Source organism: Oncorhynchus tshawytscha, unplaced genomic scaffold (genome assembly GCF_018296145.1).
Source record: "Oncorhynchus tshawytscha isolate Ot180627B unplaced genomic scaffold, Otsh_v2.0 Un_contig_12116_pilon_pilon, whole genome shotgun sequence".
NCBI lineage: Eukaryota > Metazoa > Chordata > Actinopteri > Salmoniformes > Salmonidae > Oncorhynchus > Oncorhynchus tshawytscha.
The window spans coordinates 102501-122500 of NW_024609383.1; the positions used below are offsets into that span (position 1 = coordinate 102501).

A 20000-nucleotide genomic window follows, 5' to 3' on the forward strand; every position below is an offset into this window, starting at 1 on the left:
GAAGACAGGACTGGTACAGAGTGGAGCTGTAGAGTCCAGAATACTGAATGAAGACAGGACTGATACAGAGTGGAGCTGTAGAGTCCAGAATACTGAATAAACTGAATGAAGACAGGACTGATACAGAGTGGAGCTGTAGAGTCCAGAATACTGAATAAACTGAATGAAGACAGGACTGATACAGAGTGGAGCTGTAGAGTCCAGAATACTGAATGAAGACAGGACTGGTACAGAGTGGAGCTGTAGAGTCCAGAATACTGAATGAAGACAGGACTGATACAGAGTGGAGCTGTAGAGTCCAGAATACTGAATAAACTGAATGAAGACAGGACTGATACAGAGTGGAGCTGTAGAGTCCAGAATACTGAATGAAGACAGGACTGGTACAGAGTGGAGCTGTAGAGTCCAGAATACTGAATGAAGACAGGACTGGTACAGAGTGGAGCTGTAGAGTCCTGAATGAAGACAGGATACAGAGTGGAGCTGAATAAACTGAATGAAGACAGGACTGATACAGAGTGGAGCTGTAGAGTCCAGAATACTGAATGAAGACAGGACTGGTACAGAGTGGAGCTGTAGAGTCCAGAATACTGAATGAAGACAGGACTGATACAGAGTGGAGCTGTAGAGTCCAGAATACTGAATGAAGACAGGACTGATACAGAGTGGAGCTGTAGAGTCCAGAATACTGAATGAAGACAGGACTGATACAGAGTGGAGCTGTAGAGTCCAGACCTGGGACCCACCCTGTTTGTTGATGATCTTGTTGATCTGCTCGTCCAGATACTCTCGTCGTTTGATGAGGGCCTCAGACCAGCGGTCCCTCACACAGTTCAGGTCCTCCTCCTGCAGGCCAACAGAAGACAGCATCAGTGTCAGCAGGACTCTGTCCAGTATCAGAAACAAAGCATTACCAGGGTCTGGTTCAGTGGTCTGTAGCAGTACAGGACGTTGAACGGCAGACTCCTACTTCCTTACCCCAGTTGACCCCACATGACCTCCGTGAGGAGCCACAGTGTGAGGCCCTAGGGGCCAAGTCAAAACTTAATCCTCTTTCTCAAAGTCCATTGAAACAAAGTCCCAAACTCTATGAGGAAATGGAATGGCTCCCAGGCTCAGAGCCTTTAATGTAACTGTTGGCTGATGAAAACATCCCCATGATCTAACCCCACCCAGCCAGCACCATAACAACCACACACACATGCACACTCCACCCCCATTCCTGAGCTCAACTCCCCTGTCATGCTAACTGAGTCATGCATGGAAGCAGCCATGCGTTGGTCATGTGACTGAGTGTGGTGCAACAGGTCTCCTGCAGCAGCTCTTCAGTGGCGGGTTGAGAAGCAGACAGGAAGGAAGTTAGTGTGTTGGTTAAAGGACAGAGGGACAGACACAGACAGACACCAGGGCACTGTGGAGTGGTAGGACGGAGGGACAGACAGACAGACACCAGGGCACTGTGGAGTGAGAGGACGGAGGGACAGACAGACAGACAGACAGACAGACACCAGGGCACAGGACAGAGGGACAGACAGACAGACACCAGGGCACTGTGGAGTGGTAGGACAGAGGGACAGACAGACAGACATCAGGGCACTGTGGAGTGGTAGGACAGAGGGACAGACAGACAGACACCAGGGCACTGTGGGAGAGAGGAGGAGGGACAGAGGGACAGACAGACAGACACCAGGGCACTGTGGAGTGGTAGGACGGAGGGACAGACTGGAGACAGACAGACAGACACCAGGGCACTGTGGATTGGTAGGACGGAGGACAGACAGACAGACACCAGGGCACTGTGGAGTGGTAGGACGGAGGGACAGACAGACAGACACCAGGGCACTGTGGAGTGGTAGGACGGAGGGACAGACAGACAGACACCAGGGCACTGTGGAGTGGTAGGACGGAGGGACAGACAGACGACACCAGGGCACTGTGGAGTGGTAGGACGGAGGGACAGACAGACAGACACCAGGCACTGTGGAGTGGTAGGACGGAGGGACAGACAGACACAGACAGACACCAAGGCACTGTGGAGTGGTAGGACGGAGGGACAGACAGACAGACACCAGGGCACTGTGGAGTGGTAGGACGGAGGGACAGACAGACAGACACCAAGGCACTGTGGAGTGGTAGGACGGAGGGACAGACAGACAGACACCAGGGCACTGTGGAGTGGTAGGACGGAGGGACAGACAGACAGACACCAAGGCACTGTGGAGTGGTAGGACGGAGGGACAGACAGACAGACACCAGGGCACTGTGGAGTGGTAGGACGGAGGGACAGACAGACAGACACCAGGGCACTGTGGAGTGGTAGGACGGAGGGACAGACAGACAGACACCAAGGCACTGTGGAGTGGTAGGACGGAGGGACAGACAGACAGACACCAGGGCACTGTGGAGTGGTAGGACGGAGGGACAGACAGACAGACACCAAGGCACTGTGGAGTGGTAGGACGGAGGGACAGACAGACAGACACCAAGGCACTGTGGAGTGGTAGGACGGAGGGACAGACAGACAGACACCAAGGCACTGTGGAGAGGGAGGAAAGACAGAATATGAGTGATGTATCTGGCCTTGGGTGCTGCCTTAAAAAGATTCTCTGATCCATGTCTTTGTTTGGATGACATTATTTAGTTGGACCAGCGCCACCCGGGTCAAAAATTGTGCTTGGAGACAAGAGTTCTCCTCCAAAAGTGCACAACATTATCCAATCATGTTCCACTCTGTGAGGCCGGACCTAGAACCAGGAGTTTGTCCTGACCACTAGACCTGACTAGGGAAAACTACCCCCTACTCCTCTAGTCTCCTGTCTCCTACCCCTCGAGTCTCCTGTCTCCTACTCCTCTAGCCTCCTGTCTCCTACCCCTCTAGCCTCCTGTCTCCTACCCTCTAGCCTCCTGTCTCCTACCCCTCTAGCCTCCTGTCTCCTACCCCTCTAGCCTCCTGTCTCCTACTCCTCTAGTCTCCTACCCCCATACCCCTCTAGCCTCCTGTCTCCTACCCCTCTAGTCTCCTGTCTCCTACCCCTCTAGTCTCCTGTCTCCTACCCCTCTAGTCTCCTGTCTCCTACCCCTCTAGTCTCCTGTCTCCTACCCCTCTAGCCTCCTGTCTCCTACCCCTCTAGTCTCCTGTCTCCTACTCCTCTAGCCTCCTGTCTCCTACTACTCCTAGCCTCCTGTCTCCTACCCCTCTAGCCTCCTGTCTCCTACCCCTCTAGCCTCCTGTCTCCTACCCCTCTAGTCTCCTGTCTCCTACTCCTCTAGTCTCCTGTCTCCTACTCCTCTAGCCTCCTGTCTCCTACTCCTCTAGCCTCCTGTCTCCTACTCCTCTAGCCTCCTGTCTCCTACCCCTCTAGCCTCCTGTCTCCTACTCCTCTAGTCTCCTGTCTCCTACTCCTCTAGCCTCCTGTCTCCTACTCCTCTAGTCTCCTGTCTCCTACTCCTCTAGTCTCCTGTCTCCTACTCCTCTAGCCTCCTGTCTCCTACCCCTCTAGCCTCCTGTCTCCTATTCCTCTAGTCTCCTGTCTCCTATTCCTCTAGTCTCCTGTCTCCTACTCCTCTAGCCTCCTGTCTCCTACCCCTCTAGCCTCCTGTCTCCTAGTCTCCTCCTACCCCTCTAGCCTCCTGTCTCCTACCCCTAGCCTCCTAGTCTCCTGTCTACCCCCTCTAGTCTCCTGTCTCCTACTCCTCTAGCCTCCTAGTCTCCTCTCCCACCCCCTAGCCTCCTGTCTACCCCCTACTCCCTCCTAGCCTCCTGTCTCCTCTAGTCTCCTGTCTCCTCTAGTCTCCTGTCTCCTACCCCTCTAGCCTCCTACTCCTCTAGCCTCCTGTCTCCTACTCCTCTAGCCTCCTACTCCTCTAGCCTCCTGTCTCCTACTAGTCTCCCTCTAGCCTCCTACTCCTCAAGTCTCCTGTCTCCTACTCCTCCTAGCCTCCTGTCTCCTACTCCTCTAGTCTCCTACTCCCTAGCCTCCTGCCTCCTGTCTCCTGTCTCCACTAGCCTCCTGTCTCCTCTAGTCTCCTACTCCTACTCCCTCTAGCCTCCTACTCCTCTAGCCTCCTGTCTCCTACTCCTCTAGCCTCCTGTCTCCTACTCCTCTAGTCTCCTACTCCTCTAGCCTCCTGTCTCCTACTCCTCTAGCCTCCTGTCTCCTCTAGTCTCCTACTCCTACTCCTCTAGCCTCCTGTCTCCTCTAGCCTCCTAGTCTCCTACTCCTCTAGCCTGCTGTCTCCTACTCCTCTAGTCTCCTACTCCTCTAGCCTCCTGTCTCCTACTCCTCTAGCCTCCTGTCTCCTCTAGCCTCCTACTCCTCTAGCCTCCTGTCTCCTACTCCTCTAGCCTCCTGTCTCCTACTCCTCTAGTCTCCTGTCTCCTGCTTCCCCTGCACACCCTTCTTAGTGGAACCCACTGTCTGCAAGCACATGACCAGAAGCTGGTTTCCATCCATCGTGCCTCGTCATCATCGGCAGTAGTTAGGGTTGAACATTTCTGGGAAATCTAAAACAATTCCAAGGTTTTCCAGAAGTTCTGGGAATATTTCTCGCTGTAGTAGGAGGCAGCACCATCCATGCAGCAGCAGCAGCAGCAACAACAGCAGACTGAGGAGTTACAGTTTACCTGATAACTATCCATATCTCCATCCTCCTCCTCCCTCTGGCAGGACAGAATACAGCACAGTACAGTACACTCAGTCAGACAGGCAGTCAGACAGACAGGAGTAGTAGCCTACACACCTCTCCACTGTCTGCAAGTCGCTCTGGATAAGAGCGTCTGCTAAATGACCAAAATGTCAAACGTAAATCCACTACAACTCTGGGTCAGTGGCCTGGAGGTGTCACTGGCTGACCAATCACATTGTTCTATTTCCTCTGGAAAAGTGTATAGCAGTGGACAACTCTGGGTCAGTGGCCTGGAGGTGTCACTGACTGACCAATCACATTGTTCTATTTCCTCTGGAAAAGTGTGTAGCAGTGGACAACTCTGGGTCAGTGGCCTGGAGGTGTCACTGACTGACCAATCACATTGTTCTATTTCCTCTGGAAAAGTGTATAGCAGTGGACAACTCTGGGTCAGTGGCCTGGAGGTGTCACTGACTGACCAATCACATTGTTCTATTTCCTCTGGAAAAGTGTATAGCAGTGGACAACTCTGGGTCAGTGGCCTGGAGGTGTCACTGACTGACCAATCACATTGTTCTATTTCCTCTGGAAAAGTGTATAGCAGTGGAGGGTAGAAGGCTGCTTCCTGGTCCTTCTACGTTAAAATGACCCCCCAGATCGTTTGTTTGTAGAATGACTGAGAAGCTCAGTTCTGTTAACTTTTTAAAAGAACATTGTTCTCCAAAATGAATGAATATAAAACATGTTTAAACATTATTTAACCAGGAAGGGCTCATTGAGATTAAGAATCTCTTTTTCAAGAGCGTCCTGGCCAAGATAGGCAGCACCAAGTCATTACAAAAATGACAGACAAACAACATGAAAAACTACAAGTCATCTAGTAAAAACCACAGGATTCACAAGAGTATAACACAATCAAAAACAGCTAATTAATCCAAAGGTACGATCTTTGTCCCCATGTGTAGTTGCAAACTGTAGTCTGGATGTTTTATGGTGGTTTTGGAGCAGTGGCTTCTTCCTTGCTGAGCGGCCTTTCAGGTTATGTCTATATAGGACTCGTTTTACTGTGGATATAGATACTTTTGTACCTGTTTCCTCCAGCATCTTCACAAGGTCCTTTGCTGTTGTTCTGGGATTGATTTGCACTTTTCGCACTAAAGTACGTTCATCTCTAGGAGACAGAACGCGTCTCCTTCCTGAGCGGTATGACGGCTGCGTGGTCCCATGGTGTTTATAGTTGCTTACTATTGTTTGTACAGATGAATGTGATACCTTCAGGCATTTGGAAATTGCTCCAAGGATGAACCAGACATGTCGAGGTCTACAATTTTTTTCTGAGGTCTTGGCTGATTTGAGAACTTTGTGGAGTGGTTGAAAAGGGAGTTTTAATGACTCCCACCTATGTTTATGTCAACCTCTAACCTCAACGAACCTCATACTAACCTCTAACCTCAACGAACCTCATACTAACCTCTAACCTCAACGAACCTCATACTAACTAACCTCCTTTGCTGTTGTTCTGGAACCTCATACTAACCTCTAACCTCAACTAACCTCATCTAATCTCTAACCTCAGAACCTCATACTAACCTCTAACCTCAACGAACCTCATACTACCTCTAACCCTGGTGTTTAACCTCTTACGAATACTAACCTCAATGAACCTCATATACCCTTCACATCTAACCTCAACGAACCTCCAACGAACCTCATACACCTCTAACCTCTACAACCTTTTACTAACCTTCAACTAACCTCATTTGAGAACCTTTACTAACCTCTAACCTCAACTAACCTCATACTAACCTCTAACCTACGAACCTCATACTAACCTCTAACCTCAACAACCTCATACTAACCTCTAACCTCAACGAACCTCATACTCTAACCTCAACGAACCTCATACTAACCTCTAACCTCAACGAACCTCATACTAACCTCTAACCTCAACGAACCTCATACTAACCTCTAACCTCAACGAACCTCATACTAACCTCTAACCTCAACGAACCTCATACTAACCTCTAACCTCAACGAACCTCATACTAACCTCTAACCTCAACGAACCTCATACTAACCTCTAACCTCAACGAACCTCATACTAACCTCTAACCTCAACGAACCTCATACTAACCTCTAACCTCAACGAACCTCATACTAACCTCTAACCTCAACGAACCTCATACTAACCTCTATGAGGTTATGAGGTATGAGGTACATAGATTCTATTCACGCCTCGTTTTGCTTGAGGAGGAAAAGTGCATGTAGAATGTTCTAGCCTCTTCAACGTTCGCCTCGGCAGAAATATTTGTTTTATGTGACATATTTTTGGGGGGCGTTGTCACGTTCTGACCCTAGTTATTGTGTTAATTGTTTGTTTTAGTTGGTCAGGACGTGAGTTGGGTGGCCATTCTATGTTTTGTATGTCTAGGTTGTTTTTCTGTGTTCGGCCTAGTATGGTTCTGTCACGTTCTGACCTTTATTTCCTTTGTTTTGTCATTATTTAGGATGGTCAGGGCGTGAGTTGGGGTGGGCAGTCTATGTTTGTTTTTCTACGATTTGGGTATTTCTATGTTTCGGCCTAGTATGGTTCTCAATCAGAGGCAGGTGTCATTAGTTGTCTCTGATTGAGAATCATACTTAGGTAGCCTGGGTTGCACTGTTGGTTTGTGGGTGATTGTCTATGTTGATGGCTTGTTTCAGCGCAGTTCACATTAGCTTCACGGTTGTTATTTTGTTTACTGGTTTTGTATAGTGTTTCAGTGTTCAGTGTTTTCTTTATTAAAATTAATGATGAACACATACCACGCCGCATTTTGGTCCTCCGATCCTTCTCGCCTCTCCTCTTCAGATGAAGAGGAGGACGACCGTGACAGGTTCTCAATCAGAGGCAGGTGTCGTTAGTTGTCTCTGATTGAGAATCACTTAGGTAGCCTGGGTTTCCCTGTGTGTTTGTGGGTGATTGTTTCCGTGTGTTTTACACCACACAGGACTGTCTTCGGTTTTCACATGTGTTGTTTTTGTAACTTGAAGTGTTCAGTTTGGATGTATTATTAAATAAGATGAACACTAACCACGCTGAGCTTTGGTCTTCTCCTTCAACGGAAGAAAACCGTTACAGGCATGGCAACAACGATTTTGGTGTGGTGCAGCGCCACAGCTAAAATGACTGCAGCGGAAACGCTGTAGTCAACTTAAGATGAAAAATTGTAGTCCAACGAGAGGACAGCCGAATCAGATCGCTCAAAGGATGTGATTGATACACAACAGAAGAATATGTAGACTTTTCTACATTCTACACAGCAGATGAATGTATTTCTATGGTTCCATCATTCTACAGATGCCTCCCTCCAGTGGAATAATTGATGACTGGCACCTTTCTTTCCCTACACCAGACAGCTTTGACATGATGGCCTAAGGATCCTCCATCTGAAAACTACAGGATGCAGAGATTGATTACTGCTAGGATTTCATCATGTCCAGATACACAGTACAGTATTGTAATACTGTAGATATCTCCAGTCCACCATTAGGCTGTAGAACTACAGTCTAGTGCTGGAGTCTCGTCCCAGGGCCTGGTGTGTGTCTCTGTATGTGTTACACTAATATGAACCGATACATTCTGCAACATTCATTAGATTTACCACCATCCCCACCACCACACCATCACTACCACCACCACCACCTCCATCCCCACCACCACACCATCACTACCACCACCTCCACCCCCATCACCACCCCCGCCATCACTATCACCACCACCATCACTACCACCACCACCATCATCACCACCACCACCATCGCCACCTCCACCATCACTACCACCACCATCGCCACCTCCACCATCACCACCACCATCGCCACCTCCACCACCACCACAACCACCTCCACCATCACCACCTCCACCACCACCACCATCTCCCCCACCACCTCCACCACCACCATCACCACCTCCACCATCACCACCTCCACCACCACCACCATCACCACCACCACCACCACCATCATCACCACCTCCACCACCACCACCTCCATCATCACCACCACCACCTCCATCCACCACCCACCACCACCACCACCACCACCACCACCACCATCATCACCACCTCCACCACCACCACCACCATCACCACCTCCACCCATCACCACCTCACCACCTCCACCACCACCATCACCACCTCCACCACCTCCACCATCACCACCTCCACCACCACCACCACCACCTCCATCATCACCACCTCCACCACCACCACCTCCATCATCCACCACCTCCACCACCACCACCACCACCACCACCACCATCCACCACCACCTCCACCACCACCACCTCCACCACCACCACCTCCATCATCACCACCTCCACCACCACCACCACCACCACCACCACCTCCACCACCACCACCTCCACCACCATCACCTCCACCACCACCACCTCCACCACCACCACCACCACCACCACCACCGCGCTACATGAGTCTCCTTGACCAATACAGCACATTTTACATATAAAGAGGAAGCAAATGTGATATACAACATTGCCACACTGACATCTCTTACAAACTATTATAGAAATATGCTGTGTGTGACTGTGTAGTGGTGTGTGTGTGCACATGTAACTGTGTAGTGTGTGTGTGTGTGTGTGTGTGTGTGTGTGTGTGTGTGCACATGTAACTGTGTGTGTGTGTGTGTGTGTGTGTGTGCACATGTAACTGTGTAGTGGTGTGTGTGTGCACATGTAACTGTGTAGTGTGTGTGTGTGCACATGTAACTGTGTAGTGTGTGTGTGTGTGCACATGTACTGTGTAGTGTGTGTGTGTGTGCACATGTAACTGTGTAGTGTGTGTGTGTGTGTGCACATGTAACTGTGTAGTGGTGTGTGTGTGCACATGTAACTGTGTAGTGTGTGTGTGTGTGTGTGCACATGTAACTGTGTAGTGGTGTGTGTGTGTGTGTGTGTGTGTGTGTGTGTGTGTGTGCACATGTAACTGTGTGTGTGTGTGTGTGTGTGTGTGCACATGTAACTGTGTGTGTGTGTGTGTGTGCACATGTAACTGTGTAGTGGTGTGTGTGTGCACATGTAACTGTGTAGTGTGTGTGTGTGTGCACATGTAACTGTGTAGTGTAGTGTGTGTGTGCACATGTAACTGTGCAGAGTGTGTGTGTGTGCACATGTAACTGTGTAGTGGTGTGTGTGTGTGCACATGTAACTGTGTAGTGGTGTGTGTGTGCACATGTAACTGTGTAGTGGTGTGTGTGTGCACATGTAACTGTGTAGTGGTGTGTGTGTGCACATGTAACTGTGTAGTGGTGTGTGTGTGCACATGTAACTGTGTAGTGTGTGTGTGTGTGCACATGTAACTGTGTAGTGGTGTGTGTGTGTGCACATGTAACTGTGAGTGTGTGTGTGTGTGCACATGTAACTGTGTAGTGGTGTGTGTGTGCACATGTAACTGTGTAGTGTGTGTGTGTGTGCACATGTAACTGTGTAGTGTGTGTGTGTGTGCACATGTAACTGTGTAGTGTGTGTGTGTGTGCACATGTAACTGTGTGTGTAGTGTGTGTGTGTGCACATGTAACTGTGTAGTGGTGTGTGTGTGCACATGTAACTGTGTAGTGGTGTGTGTGTGCACATGTAACTGTGTAGTGGTGTGTGTGTGCACATGTAACTGTGTAGTGGTGTGTGTGTGCACATGTAACTGTGTAGTGTGTGTGTGTGTGTGCACATGTAACTGTGTAGTGGTGTGTGTGTGCACATGTAACTGTGTAGTGGTGTGTGTGTGCACATGTAACTGTGTGGTGTGTGTGTGCACATGTAACTGTGTAGTGATGTGTGTGTGCACATGTAACTGTGTAGTGTGTGTGTGTGCACATGTAACTGTGTAGTGTGTGTGTGTGTGTGCACATGTAACTGTGTAGTGGTGTGTGTGTGCACATGTAACTGTGTGGTGTGTGTGTAGTGGTGTGTGTGTAGTGGTGTGTGTGTGTGTGTGTGTGTGTAGTGGTGTGTGTGTAGTGGTGTGTGTGTGATAGTGTGTGTGCCACTGACCTGGTAGCTGTCCAGGGCTCTCTGTAGCTTGGTGGAGCGTGCTGACACACAGCCGATAGAGACAGATAGAACAGCCTCCACCAGCAGAGGCAGAGTCCCAGAGTCCTGCACCTGCTTCACACACACCTGCAGCCTGCGCGAGTGACCCTGAGAACACACACACCATCCATATAACCTGCTTAACACACAGACGGCCAATTACAATGAAGATAAACACAGAAGACAACCGGGAACTTAGACGGCGCTCATCTTTTCCATTCATAACTGGATCTATACAACCGATGTCGTGGGACGTGGTTTCATCTTGACATCACTCTACTTTAAAGGGCTGAAAACATCTGACCAACTGACAGACTCCTCCAGTCTGATGTCCTGTCCTGTTACCTGTCTGACCTGGATCACTCCTCCAGTCTGATGTCCTGTCCTGTTACCTGTCTGACCTGGAACACTCCTCCAGTCTGATGTCCTGTCCTGTTACCTGTCTGACCTGGAACACTCCTCCAGTCTGATGTCCTGTCCTGTTACCTGTCTGACCTGGATCACTCCTCCAGTCTGATGTCCTGTCCTGTTACCTGTCTGACCTGGATCACTCCTCCAGTCTGATGTCCTGTTACCTGTCTGACCTGGAACACTCCTCCAGTCTGATGTCCTGTCCTGTTACCTGTCTGACCTGGAACACTCCTCCAGTCTGATGTCCTGTCCTGTTACCTGTCTGACCTGGAACACTCCTCCAGTCTGATGTCCTGTCCTGTTACCTGTCTGACCTGGAACACTCCTCCAGTCTGATGTCCTGTCCTGTTACCTGTCTGACCTGGAACACTCCTCCAGTCTGATGTCCTGTCCTGTTACCTGTCTGACCTGGAACACTCCTCCAGTCTGATATCCTACATTATTCATCTCATATGCATACGTATATACTGTACTCTATATCATCGACTGCATCCTTATGTAATACATGTATCACTAGCCACTTTAACTATGCCACTTGGTTTACATACTCATCTCATATGTATATACTGTACTCGATATCATCTACTGTATCTTGCCTATGCTGCTCTGTACCATCACTCATTCATATATCCTTATGTACATATTCTTTATCCCCTTACACTGTGTATAAGACAGTAGTTTTGGAATTGTTAGTTAGATTACTTGTTGGTTATTACTGCATTGTCGGAACTAGAAGCACAAGCATTTCGCTACACTCGCATTAACATCTGCTAACCATGTGTATGTGACAAATACAATTTGATTTGATTTGATTTGATGTCCTTCCCTGTCCTGTTACCTGTCTGTCCTGGAACACTCCTCCAGTCTGATGTCCTTCCCTGTCCTGTTACCTGTCTGACCTGGAACACTCCTCCAGTCTGATGTCCTTCCCTGTCCTGTTACCTGTCTGTCCTGGAACACTCCTCCAGTCTGATGTCCTTCCCTGTCCTGTTACCTGTCTGTCCTGGAACACTCTTCCAGTCTGATGTCCTTCCCTGTCCTGTTACCTGTCTGAGCTGGAACACTCCTCCAGTCTGATGTCCTGTCCTGTTACCTGTCTGAGCTGGAACACTCCTCCAGTCTGATGTCCTTCCCTGTCCTGTTACCTGTCTGACCTGGAACACTCCTCCAGTCTGATGTCCTGTCCTGTTACCTGTCTGACCTGGAACACTCCTCCAGTCTGATGTCCTTCCCTGTCCTGTTACCTGTCTGACCTGGAACACTCCTCCAGTCTGATGTCCTGTCCTGTTACCTGTCTGACCTGGAACACTCCTCCAGTCTGATGTCCTGTCCTGTTACCTGTCTGAGCTGGAACACTCCTCCAGTACCGATGTCCTTCCCAGGATGCATCTCTACATCAGAGTAGTCCCCCTGCTCATTCAGCTCCTGGATAGAAACCCACAGCTCAATACGACGAGACACCTCACTCCACCTGCAGGGACAAATCACATGGCACTTATTTGTCACACATGTATTTGTCACGTGCGCTGAATACAGCAGGTGTAGACCTTACTTACAAGCCCTAACTTACACACAACAAGCAAGTGTGTGTGTGGTGCATGCCTTTATGTTTCCTTGAGATGATACAATATGTATGTGCTCTACACACGGTGTGTGTACCTGTCTCGTAGGGTGCGTGTCTTGGCCAGCAGTGCGTCCAGCTCCCAGGGAGAGCGTCCGTTCCCGGCACAGCGGTGACCCCACACCTCGATGGCCAGCGCCCCGTCTGCGATGAACTCTAAAAACTCCTCTGTCACATGGACCACATACTCCTACACACAGAGAGATACTATATCAAACATCAACGATGAGCAGATCACATACTCCTACACACAGAGAGATACTATATCAAACATCAACGATGAGTAGATCACATACTCCTACACACAGAGAGATACTATATCAAACATCAACAATGAGCAGATCACATACTCCTACACACAGAGAGATACTATATCAAACATCAACGATGAGCAGATCACATACTCCTACACACAGAGAGATACTATATCAAACATCAACGATGAGCAGATCACATACTCCTACACACAGAGAGATACTATATCAAACATCAACGATGAGCAGATCACATACTCCTACACACAGAGAGATACTATATCAAACATCAACGATGAGCAGATCACATACTCCTTCCTACACACAGAGAGATACTATATCAAACATCAACGATGAGCAGAAACATGAGAATAATGGTGACATATGGGCCCTGGTCTAAAGTAGTCAACTGTATAGGGAACAGAGTGCCATTTGGGATGCAGAGATATTCTAACCAGAATCCTCAGCGTTAGTGTCAGTGACAGCCAGCAGAGGATGATGTGAAATAACTTTTACAAAATTCATTGGTTTCCCAGAAATCCCAGTTGAAGAGTCCTGAAATCAGGAAGTAGTCAGGAGGAAATCCAGATTCCTCCTTTGGGGATTTCTGGAAACCTGGGAAGTTGAGGAAAGTCACCATAATGTTGTAACCCTACGTTCCCTACCTTGCAGTGGTCGAAGCGGACGGTGAACTGGGCGTCGGGGGTGCGGGGCGTGGTTGGCGTGTCTGGGCTGACCATGGGCGGGGCCACCGTAGGCTCCGCCCCCTCCCAGAAGGTGTATTGGCAGAAGACGAAGTTGGACAGGTTGAGAGGCAGCCCCGTGGCCTCCCTGATACGCACCTGTAGTAGAAAAACACCACGAAGAAGACAACGTTATTGTCCAATCTACACAGATCCACTGTTCTCCTGTTAATTCCAAATCCTCCGAAAGACACACAGACACATACTGAGAGCTATATATACTGAGGAATTATATATACTGAGGAATTATATATACTGAGCAGCAAAATATAATGAGGAATTATATATACTGAGGAATTATATCTACTGAGGAGTTCTATATACTGAGGAAATATATATACTGAGGAATTATATATACTGAGGAATTATATATACTGAGGAGTTCTATATAATGAGGAATTATATATACTGAGCAGCAAAATATTATATATATACTGAGGAATTAAATATACTGAGGAGTTCTATATACTGAGGAATTATATATACTGAGGAATTATATATACTGCAAAATATAATGAGGAATTATATATACTGAGCAGCAAAATATAATGAGGAATTATATATACTGAGCAGCAAAATATAATGAGGAATTATATATACTGAGCAGCAAAATATAATGAGGAATTATATATACTGAGCAGAGGAATTATATATACTGAGCAGCAAAATATAATGAGGAATTATATATACTGAGCAGCAAAATATATGAGGAATTATATCTACTGAGGAGTTCTATATACTGAGGAATTATATATACTGAGCAGCAAAATATAATGAGGAATTATATATACTGAGGAATTATATCTACTGAGGAGTTCTATATACTGAGGAATTATATATACTGAGGAATTATATATACTGAGCAGCAAAATATAATGAGGAATTATATATACTGAGGAATTATATCTACTGAGGAGTTCTATATACTGAGGAATTATATATACTGAGGAATTATATATACTGAGGAATTATATATACTGAGGAATTATATATACTGAGGAATTATATATACTGAGGAATTATATATACTGAGGAATTATATATACTGAGGAATTATATATAATGAGGAATTATATATACTGAGGAATTATATATACTGAGGAATTATATATACTGAGGAATTATATATACTGAGGAATTATATCTACTGAGGAGTTCTATATACTGAGGAATTATATATACTGAGGAATTATATATACTGAGGAGTTCTATATACTGAGGAATTATATATACTGAGGAATTATATATACTGAGGAGTTATATATACTGAGGAATTATATATACTGAGGAATTATCTGAGGAATTATATATACTGAGGAGTTCTATATACTGAGGAATTATATATACTGAGCAATTATATATACTGAGGAGTTATATATACTGAGGAATTATATATACTGAGGAATTATATATACTGAGGAGCTGAGGAATTATATATACTGAGGAATTATATATACTGAGGAATTATATATACTGAGCAGCAAAATATAATGAGGAATTATATATACTGAGGAATTATATCTACTGAGGAGTTCTATATACTGAGGAAATATATATACTGAGGAATTATATATACTGAGGAATTATATATACTGAGGAATTATATATACTGAGGAATTATATATACTGAGGAATTATATATACTGAGGAATTATATCTACTGAGGCAGCAAATACTGAGCAGCAAAATATAATGAGGAATTATATATACTGAGGAATTATATCTACTGAGGAGTTCTATATAGGAATTATATCTACTGAGGAGTTATATATACTGAGGAGTTCTATATACTGAGGAATTATATATACTGAGGAATTATATATACTGAGGAATTATATCTACTGAGGAGTTCTATATAATGAGGAATTATATATACTGAGGAGTTCTATATAATGAGGAATTATATATACTGAGGAGTTCTATATACTGAGGAATTATATCTACTGAGGAGTTCTATATACTGAGGAATTATATATACTGAGGAGTTCTATATACTGAGCAGCAAAATATTGAGGAATTATATATACTGAGGAATTATATATACTGAGGAGTTCTATATACTGAGGAAGTTATATATGAGCAGCAAAATATAATGAGGAATTATATATACTGAGGAATTATATATACTGAGGAATTATATATACTGATTATATATACTGAGGAGTTCTATACTGAGGAATTATATATACTGAGGAATTATATATACTGAGGAGTTCTATATACTGAGGAATTATATATACTGAGGAATTATATATACTGAGGAGTTATATATACTGAGGAATTACTGAGGAATTATATACTGAGGAATTATATATACTGAGGAATTATATCTACTGAGGAGTTCTATATACTGAGGAATTATATATACTGAGGAATTATATCTACTGAGGAGTTCTATATACTGAGGAATTATATATACTGAGGAATTATATATACTGAGGAGTTCTATATACTGAGGAATTATATATACTGAGGAATTATATATACTGAGGAATTATATATACTGAGGAATTATATATACTGAGGAATTATATATACTGAGGAGTTCTATATACTGAGGAATTATATATACTGAGGAATTATATATAATGAGGAATTATATATACTGAGGAATTATATCTACTGAGGAGTTCTATATACTGAGGAATTATATATACTGAGGAATTATATATAATGAGGAATTATATATACTGAGGAATTATATCTACTGAGGAGTTCTATATACTGAGGAATTATATATACTGAGGAATTATATATAATGAGGAATTATATATACTGAGGAGTTCTATATACTGAGGAGATAGAACAGAGGACAGTTCTACTATGGAGCCCGTTGAGCAGTCAGAGGGTTAAGTGGCAGGAGACGGCAGCAACCCTCCAGGACCAGACAGACTGTAGTAGTGTATGAGATGTACCCTGCAGGTGAGTTTCCTGGCCATGTGGACCATCTCTCCCTGAGTGTCCATCACATCGTAGATGCTGCTCTCACTGGAGTTCTCTGACGAGTCATCTCCCCCCTCCAGCCGCTCCGGCACCGCCCCGCTGACACGCATCAGCTCTACGTGGAGCCTGCCGGCTACCTGTCACACACCAGGGGGAACAGACCCAGCACATCAACACACCTCAGTACAGACCTAAACAGGTGCAGAGTACAGACAGAGAAGGGGGTACAGACCCAGCACATCAACACACCTCAGTACAGACCCAGCACATCAACACACCTCAGTACAGACCTAAACAGGTGCAGAGTACAGACAGAGAAGGGGGTACAGACCCAGCACATCAACACACCTCAGTACAGACCCAGCACATCAACACACCTCAGTACAGACCGAAACAGGTGCAGAGTACAGACAGAGAAGGGGGTACAGACCCAGCACATCAACACACCTCAGTACAGACCGAAACAGGTGCAGAGTACAGACAGATTAACACAAGTACAAAGAGTCCCCCAGAAGCCATTTCAACATCCTGGTAGAAGCATGTGGTCAGACACGGGAGCAATTAGGGTTGAGTGTCTTGCTCAACAGCACATTGACAGATTTTTCACCTAGTCAGGTCGGGGATTCGAACCAGCGACCTTTCGGTTACTTGCCCAACGCTCTTAACCATTAAGCCAGAGTTTCCCAAACTCAGCCCTGCCCTCCGGCACTACACAGCTGATACAAATAACCAACTCATCATCCGACTATGAATCAGCTGTGTAGTGCTAGGGTAAAAACCAGAAGGTGTACCCAGTGGGGGCCCCAGGACCCAGTTTGGGAATCCCAACGCTATGCTACCTGCCGCCCAGCAAGGACCTGAAGTACTACCATGAAGTACTACCATGAAGTACTACCATGAAGTTGATAACAGCTCAACCCCAATGTATCACTACCATTGTTAATCATTACTAACCCTCCTTAAATGAGATGTGTGTGTATCTGTGTGTGTATAAATTCCGTTGTGTAGGTGTGTGTTGTTCTCTCACCTCCCCCTGCTGGCTGATCATAGGAACAGCGTACTGTGTAGGTGTGTGTGTGTGTGTGTGTTGTTCTCGCACCTCCCCTGCTGGCTGATCATAGGAACAGCGTACTGTGGAAGGTGTGTGTGTGTGTGTTGTTCTCTCACCTCCCCTGCTGGCTGATCATAGGAACAGCGTACTGTGTGTGTGTGTGTTGTTCTCTCACCTCCCCTGCTGGCTGATCATAGGAACAGCGTACTGTGTAGGTGTGTGTGTTGTTCTCTCACCTCCCCCTGCTGGCTGATCATAGGAACAGCGTACTGTGTAGTGTGTGTGTGTTGTTCTCTCACCTCCCCCTGCTGGCTGATCATAGGAACAGCGTACTGTGTAGGTGTGTGTTGTTCTCTCACCTCCCCCTGCTGGCTGATCATAGGAACAGCGTACTGTGTGTGTGTGTGTTGTTCTCTCACCTCCCCTGCTGGCTGATCATAGGAACAGCGTACTGTGTAGGTGTGTGTTGTTCTCTCACCTCCCCCTGCTGGCTGATCATAGGAACAGCGTACTGTGTAGGTGTGTGTTGTTCTCTCACCTGGCCCCCTGCTGGCTGATCATAGGAAAGCGTACTGTGTAGGTGTGTGTTGTTCTCTCACCTCCCCCTGCTGGCTGATCATAGGTGTGTGTTGTTCTCTGACAAAGAATGGCTGGCCCCCTGCTGGCTGTTCTAGGAACAGCGTACTGTGTAGCTTCTCACAGGACTCCCAAACTGCTGGCTGATCATAGGAACAGCGTACTCACTGTAGGTCTGTGTTGTTCTCTCATCCTCTCCCCTGCTGGCTGAGACATGATACAAACAGACACCTGAAATCTTCCCCCATGTCATCATCTTCATCACTGACAAAGAATCCCCCTCCCACTCTTCCTGCAGTGTCTCCTAGGAACATGATCCCTCGAACCCTCCCCTGCACCCCCTCTCATCATCCCTCTCTCTCCTCCCCCTCTCCCCTCTCATCATCCCTCTCTCTCCCCCGTGGAACAGACACTCCAGAAAGACTCCCCTCTCCTTTATCAGGTTCTGGTTCTCCCTTCCTCATCAGGACTCACTGTGCTCTTGTGGTTGTCTCCCCTCTCACCATCCCTCTCAGATCTCCCCTCTCAATCATCACCTCTCTCCTCCCCTCCCCTCCATCTCCCCTCTCACCATCTTCATCTCCCCTGACAAAGAATACTTCTCCCCTCCCACAATCTCTTCCCCCTCTGTCATCCCCTCGGAACATCTCCCATCTCACCCTCCCCTGCACCCCCCTCTCATCATCCCTCCTCTCTCTCCCCTCTCATCCATCCCCTCTCATCATCCCCTCTATCTCTCTCCCCCTCTCATCATCCCTCTCTCCCTCCCTCCCCTCTCACCATCCCTCTCTCTCATCATCTCTCTCCTCCCTCCATCTCCCCTCTATCTCCCCCTCTCATCATCATCCTCTCTCTCCATCTCCCCCTCTCATCATCCCTCTCATCTCCTCCCCTCCCCTCCATCTCCCCTCTCACCATCCCTCTCTCCCCTCCATCTCCCCCTCTCATCATCCCTCTCTCTCCTCCCATCATCCCTCTCTCTCCATCTCCCCCTCTCCCATCCCTCTCTATCTCCCCTCTCATCATCCCTCTCTCTCCTCCCCTCCTCTCATCCCTCTCACCATCCCTCTCTATCTCCCCTCTCATCATCCCTCTCTCTCCTCCCCTCCCCTCCATCCCCTCTCACCATCCCTCTCTATCTCCCCTCTCATCATCCCTCTCTCTCCTCCCCCGTTCCTCCTCTCCCCTTCCTCTCACCGTGTCCTCAGCTCCCTCCTTCCAGTCTCTGTAGTGGTCTCTCATGTCCACTAGTTTGTTGTCCAGCTTGTCGATGGTCCAGACCTGTGTCCCCTTCCCTTTCCACCTCACCAGGATGGCTGGTTCACTCACTATGGCTCCACGCTGAACCAAGACACAGCGACTCTCAACGTGATGTAATGTACTGAACAAAGTTCTACAAATGACACTATTTCTGTGTACACGTTATCATATTAATGATACAACACAATCAGACCGTTCCTTCAGCTTTTCTCTCATTGTACAAAACATGACACATCACTGATAGCATGTGTGTGTGTGTGTGTGTGTGTGTGTGTGTGTGTGTGTGTATGCAGAGGTTGGTCACCTTGCGGTTGGCACTGAGGTTAGCTGCAGGGATCTGGAGGGTGACCTGGTAGTCAGTCCGTTTGTTCATCTCCTTTGCCAGGAAGTTGGCCTCTCTCACCAGGGTGTTGGCCTTGACAACCTGCTC

General features: G+C 47.0%; 1 protein-coding gene across 1 annotated transcript in view; it reads right to left on the reverse strand.

Annotated features, from left to right (window-relative positions):
• LOC112242566 (kinesin-like protein KIF13A) overlaps window positions 1-20000 on the reverse strand; it is a gene marked incomplete at its 5' end in the record, with an annotated part of 72451 nt that overhangs the window by 20731 nt on the left and 31720 nt on the right. Inside the window, 10 exon segments of the mRNA XM_042315077.1 lie at window positions 747-846; window positions 4625-4660; window positions 10673-10819; window positions 12461-12593; window positions 12782-12933; window positions 13663-13839; window positions 16656-16820; window positions 18334-18453; window positions 19502-19651; window positions 19875-20000. The exon segment at window positions 19875-20000 is cut by the window's right edge and continues 37 nt beyond it. Of these exon segments, the coding sequence (XP_042171011.1) occupies window positions 747-846; window positions 4625-4660; window positions 10673-10819; window positions 12461-12593; window positions 12782-12933; window positions 13663-13839; window positions 16656-16820; window positions 18334-18453; window positions 19502-19651; window positions 19875-20000 (1306 nt within the window).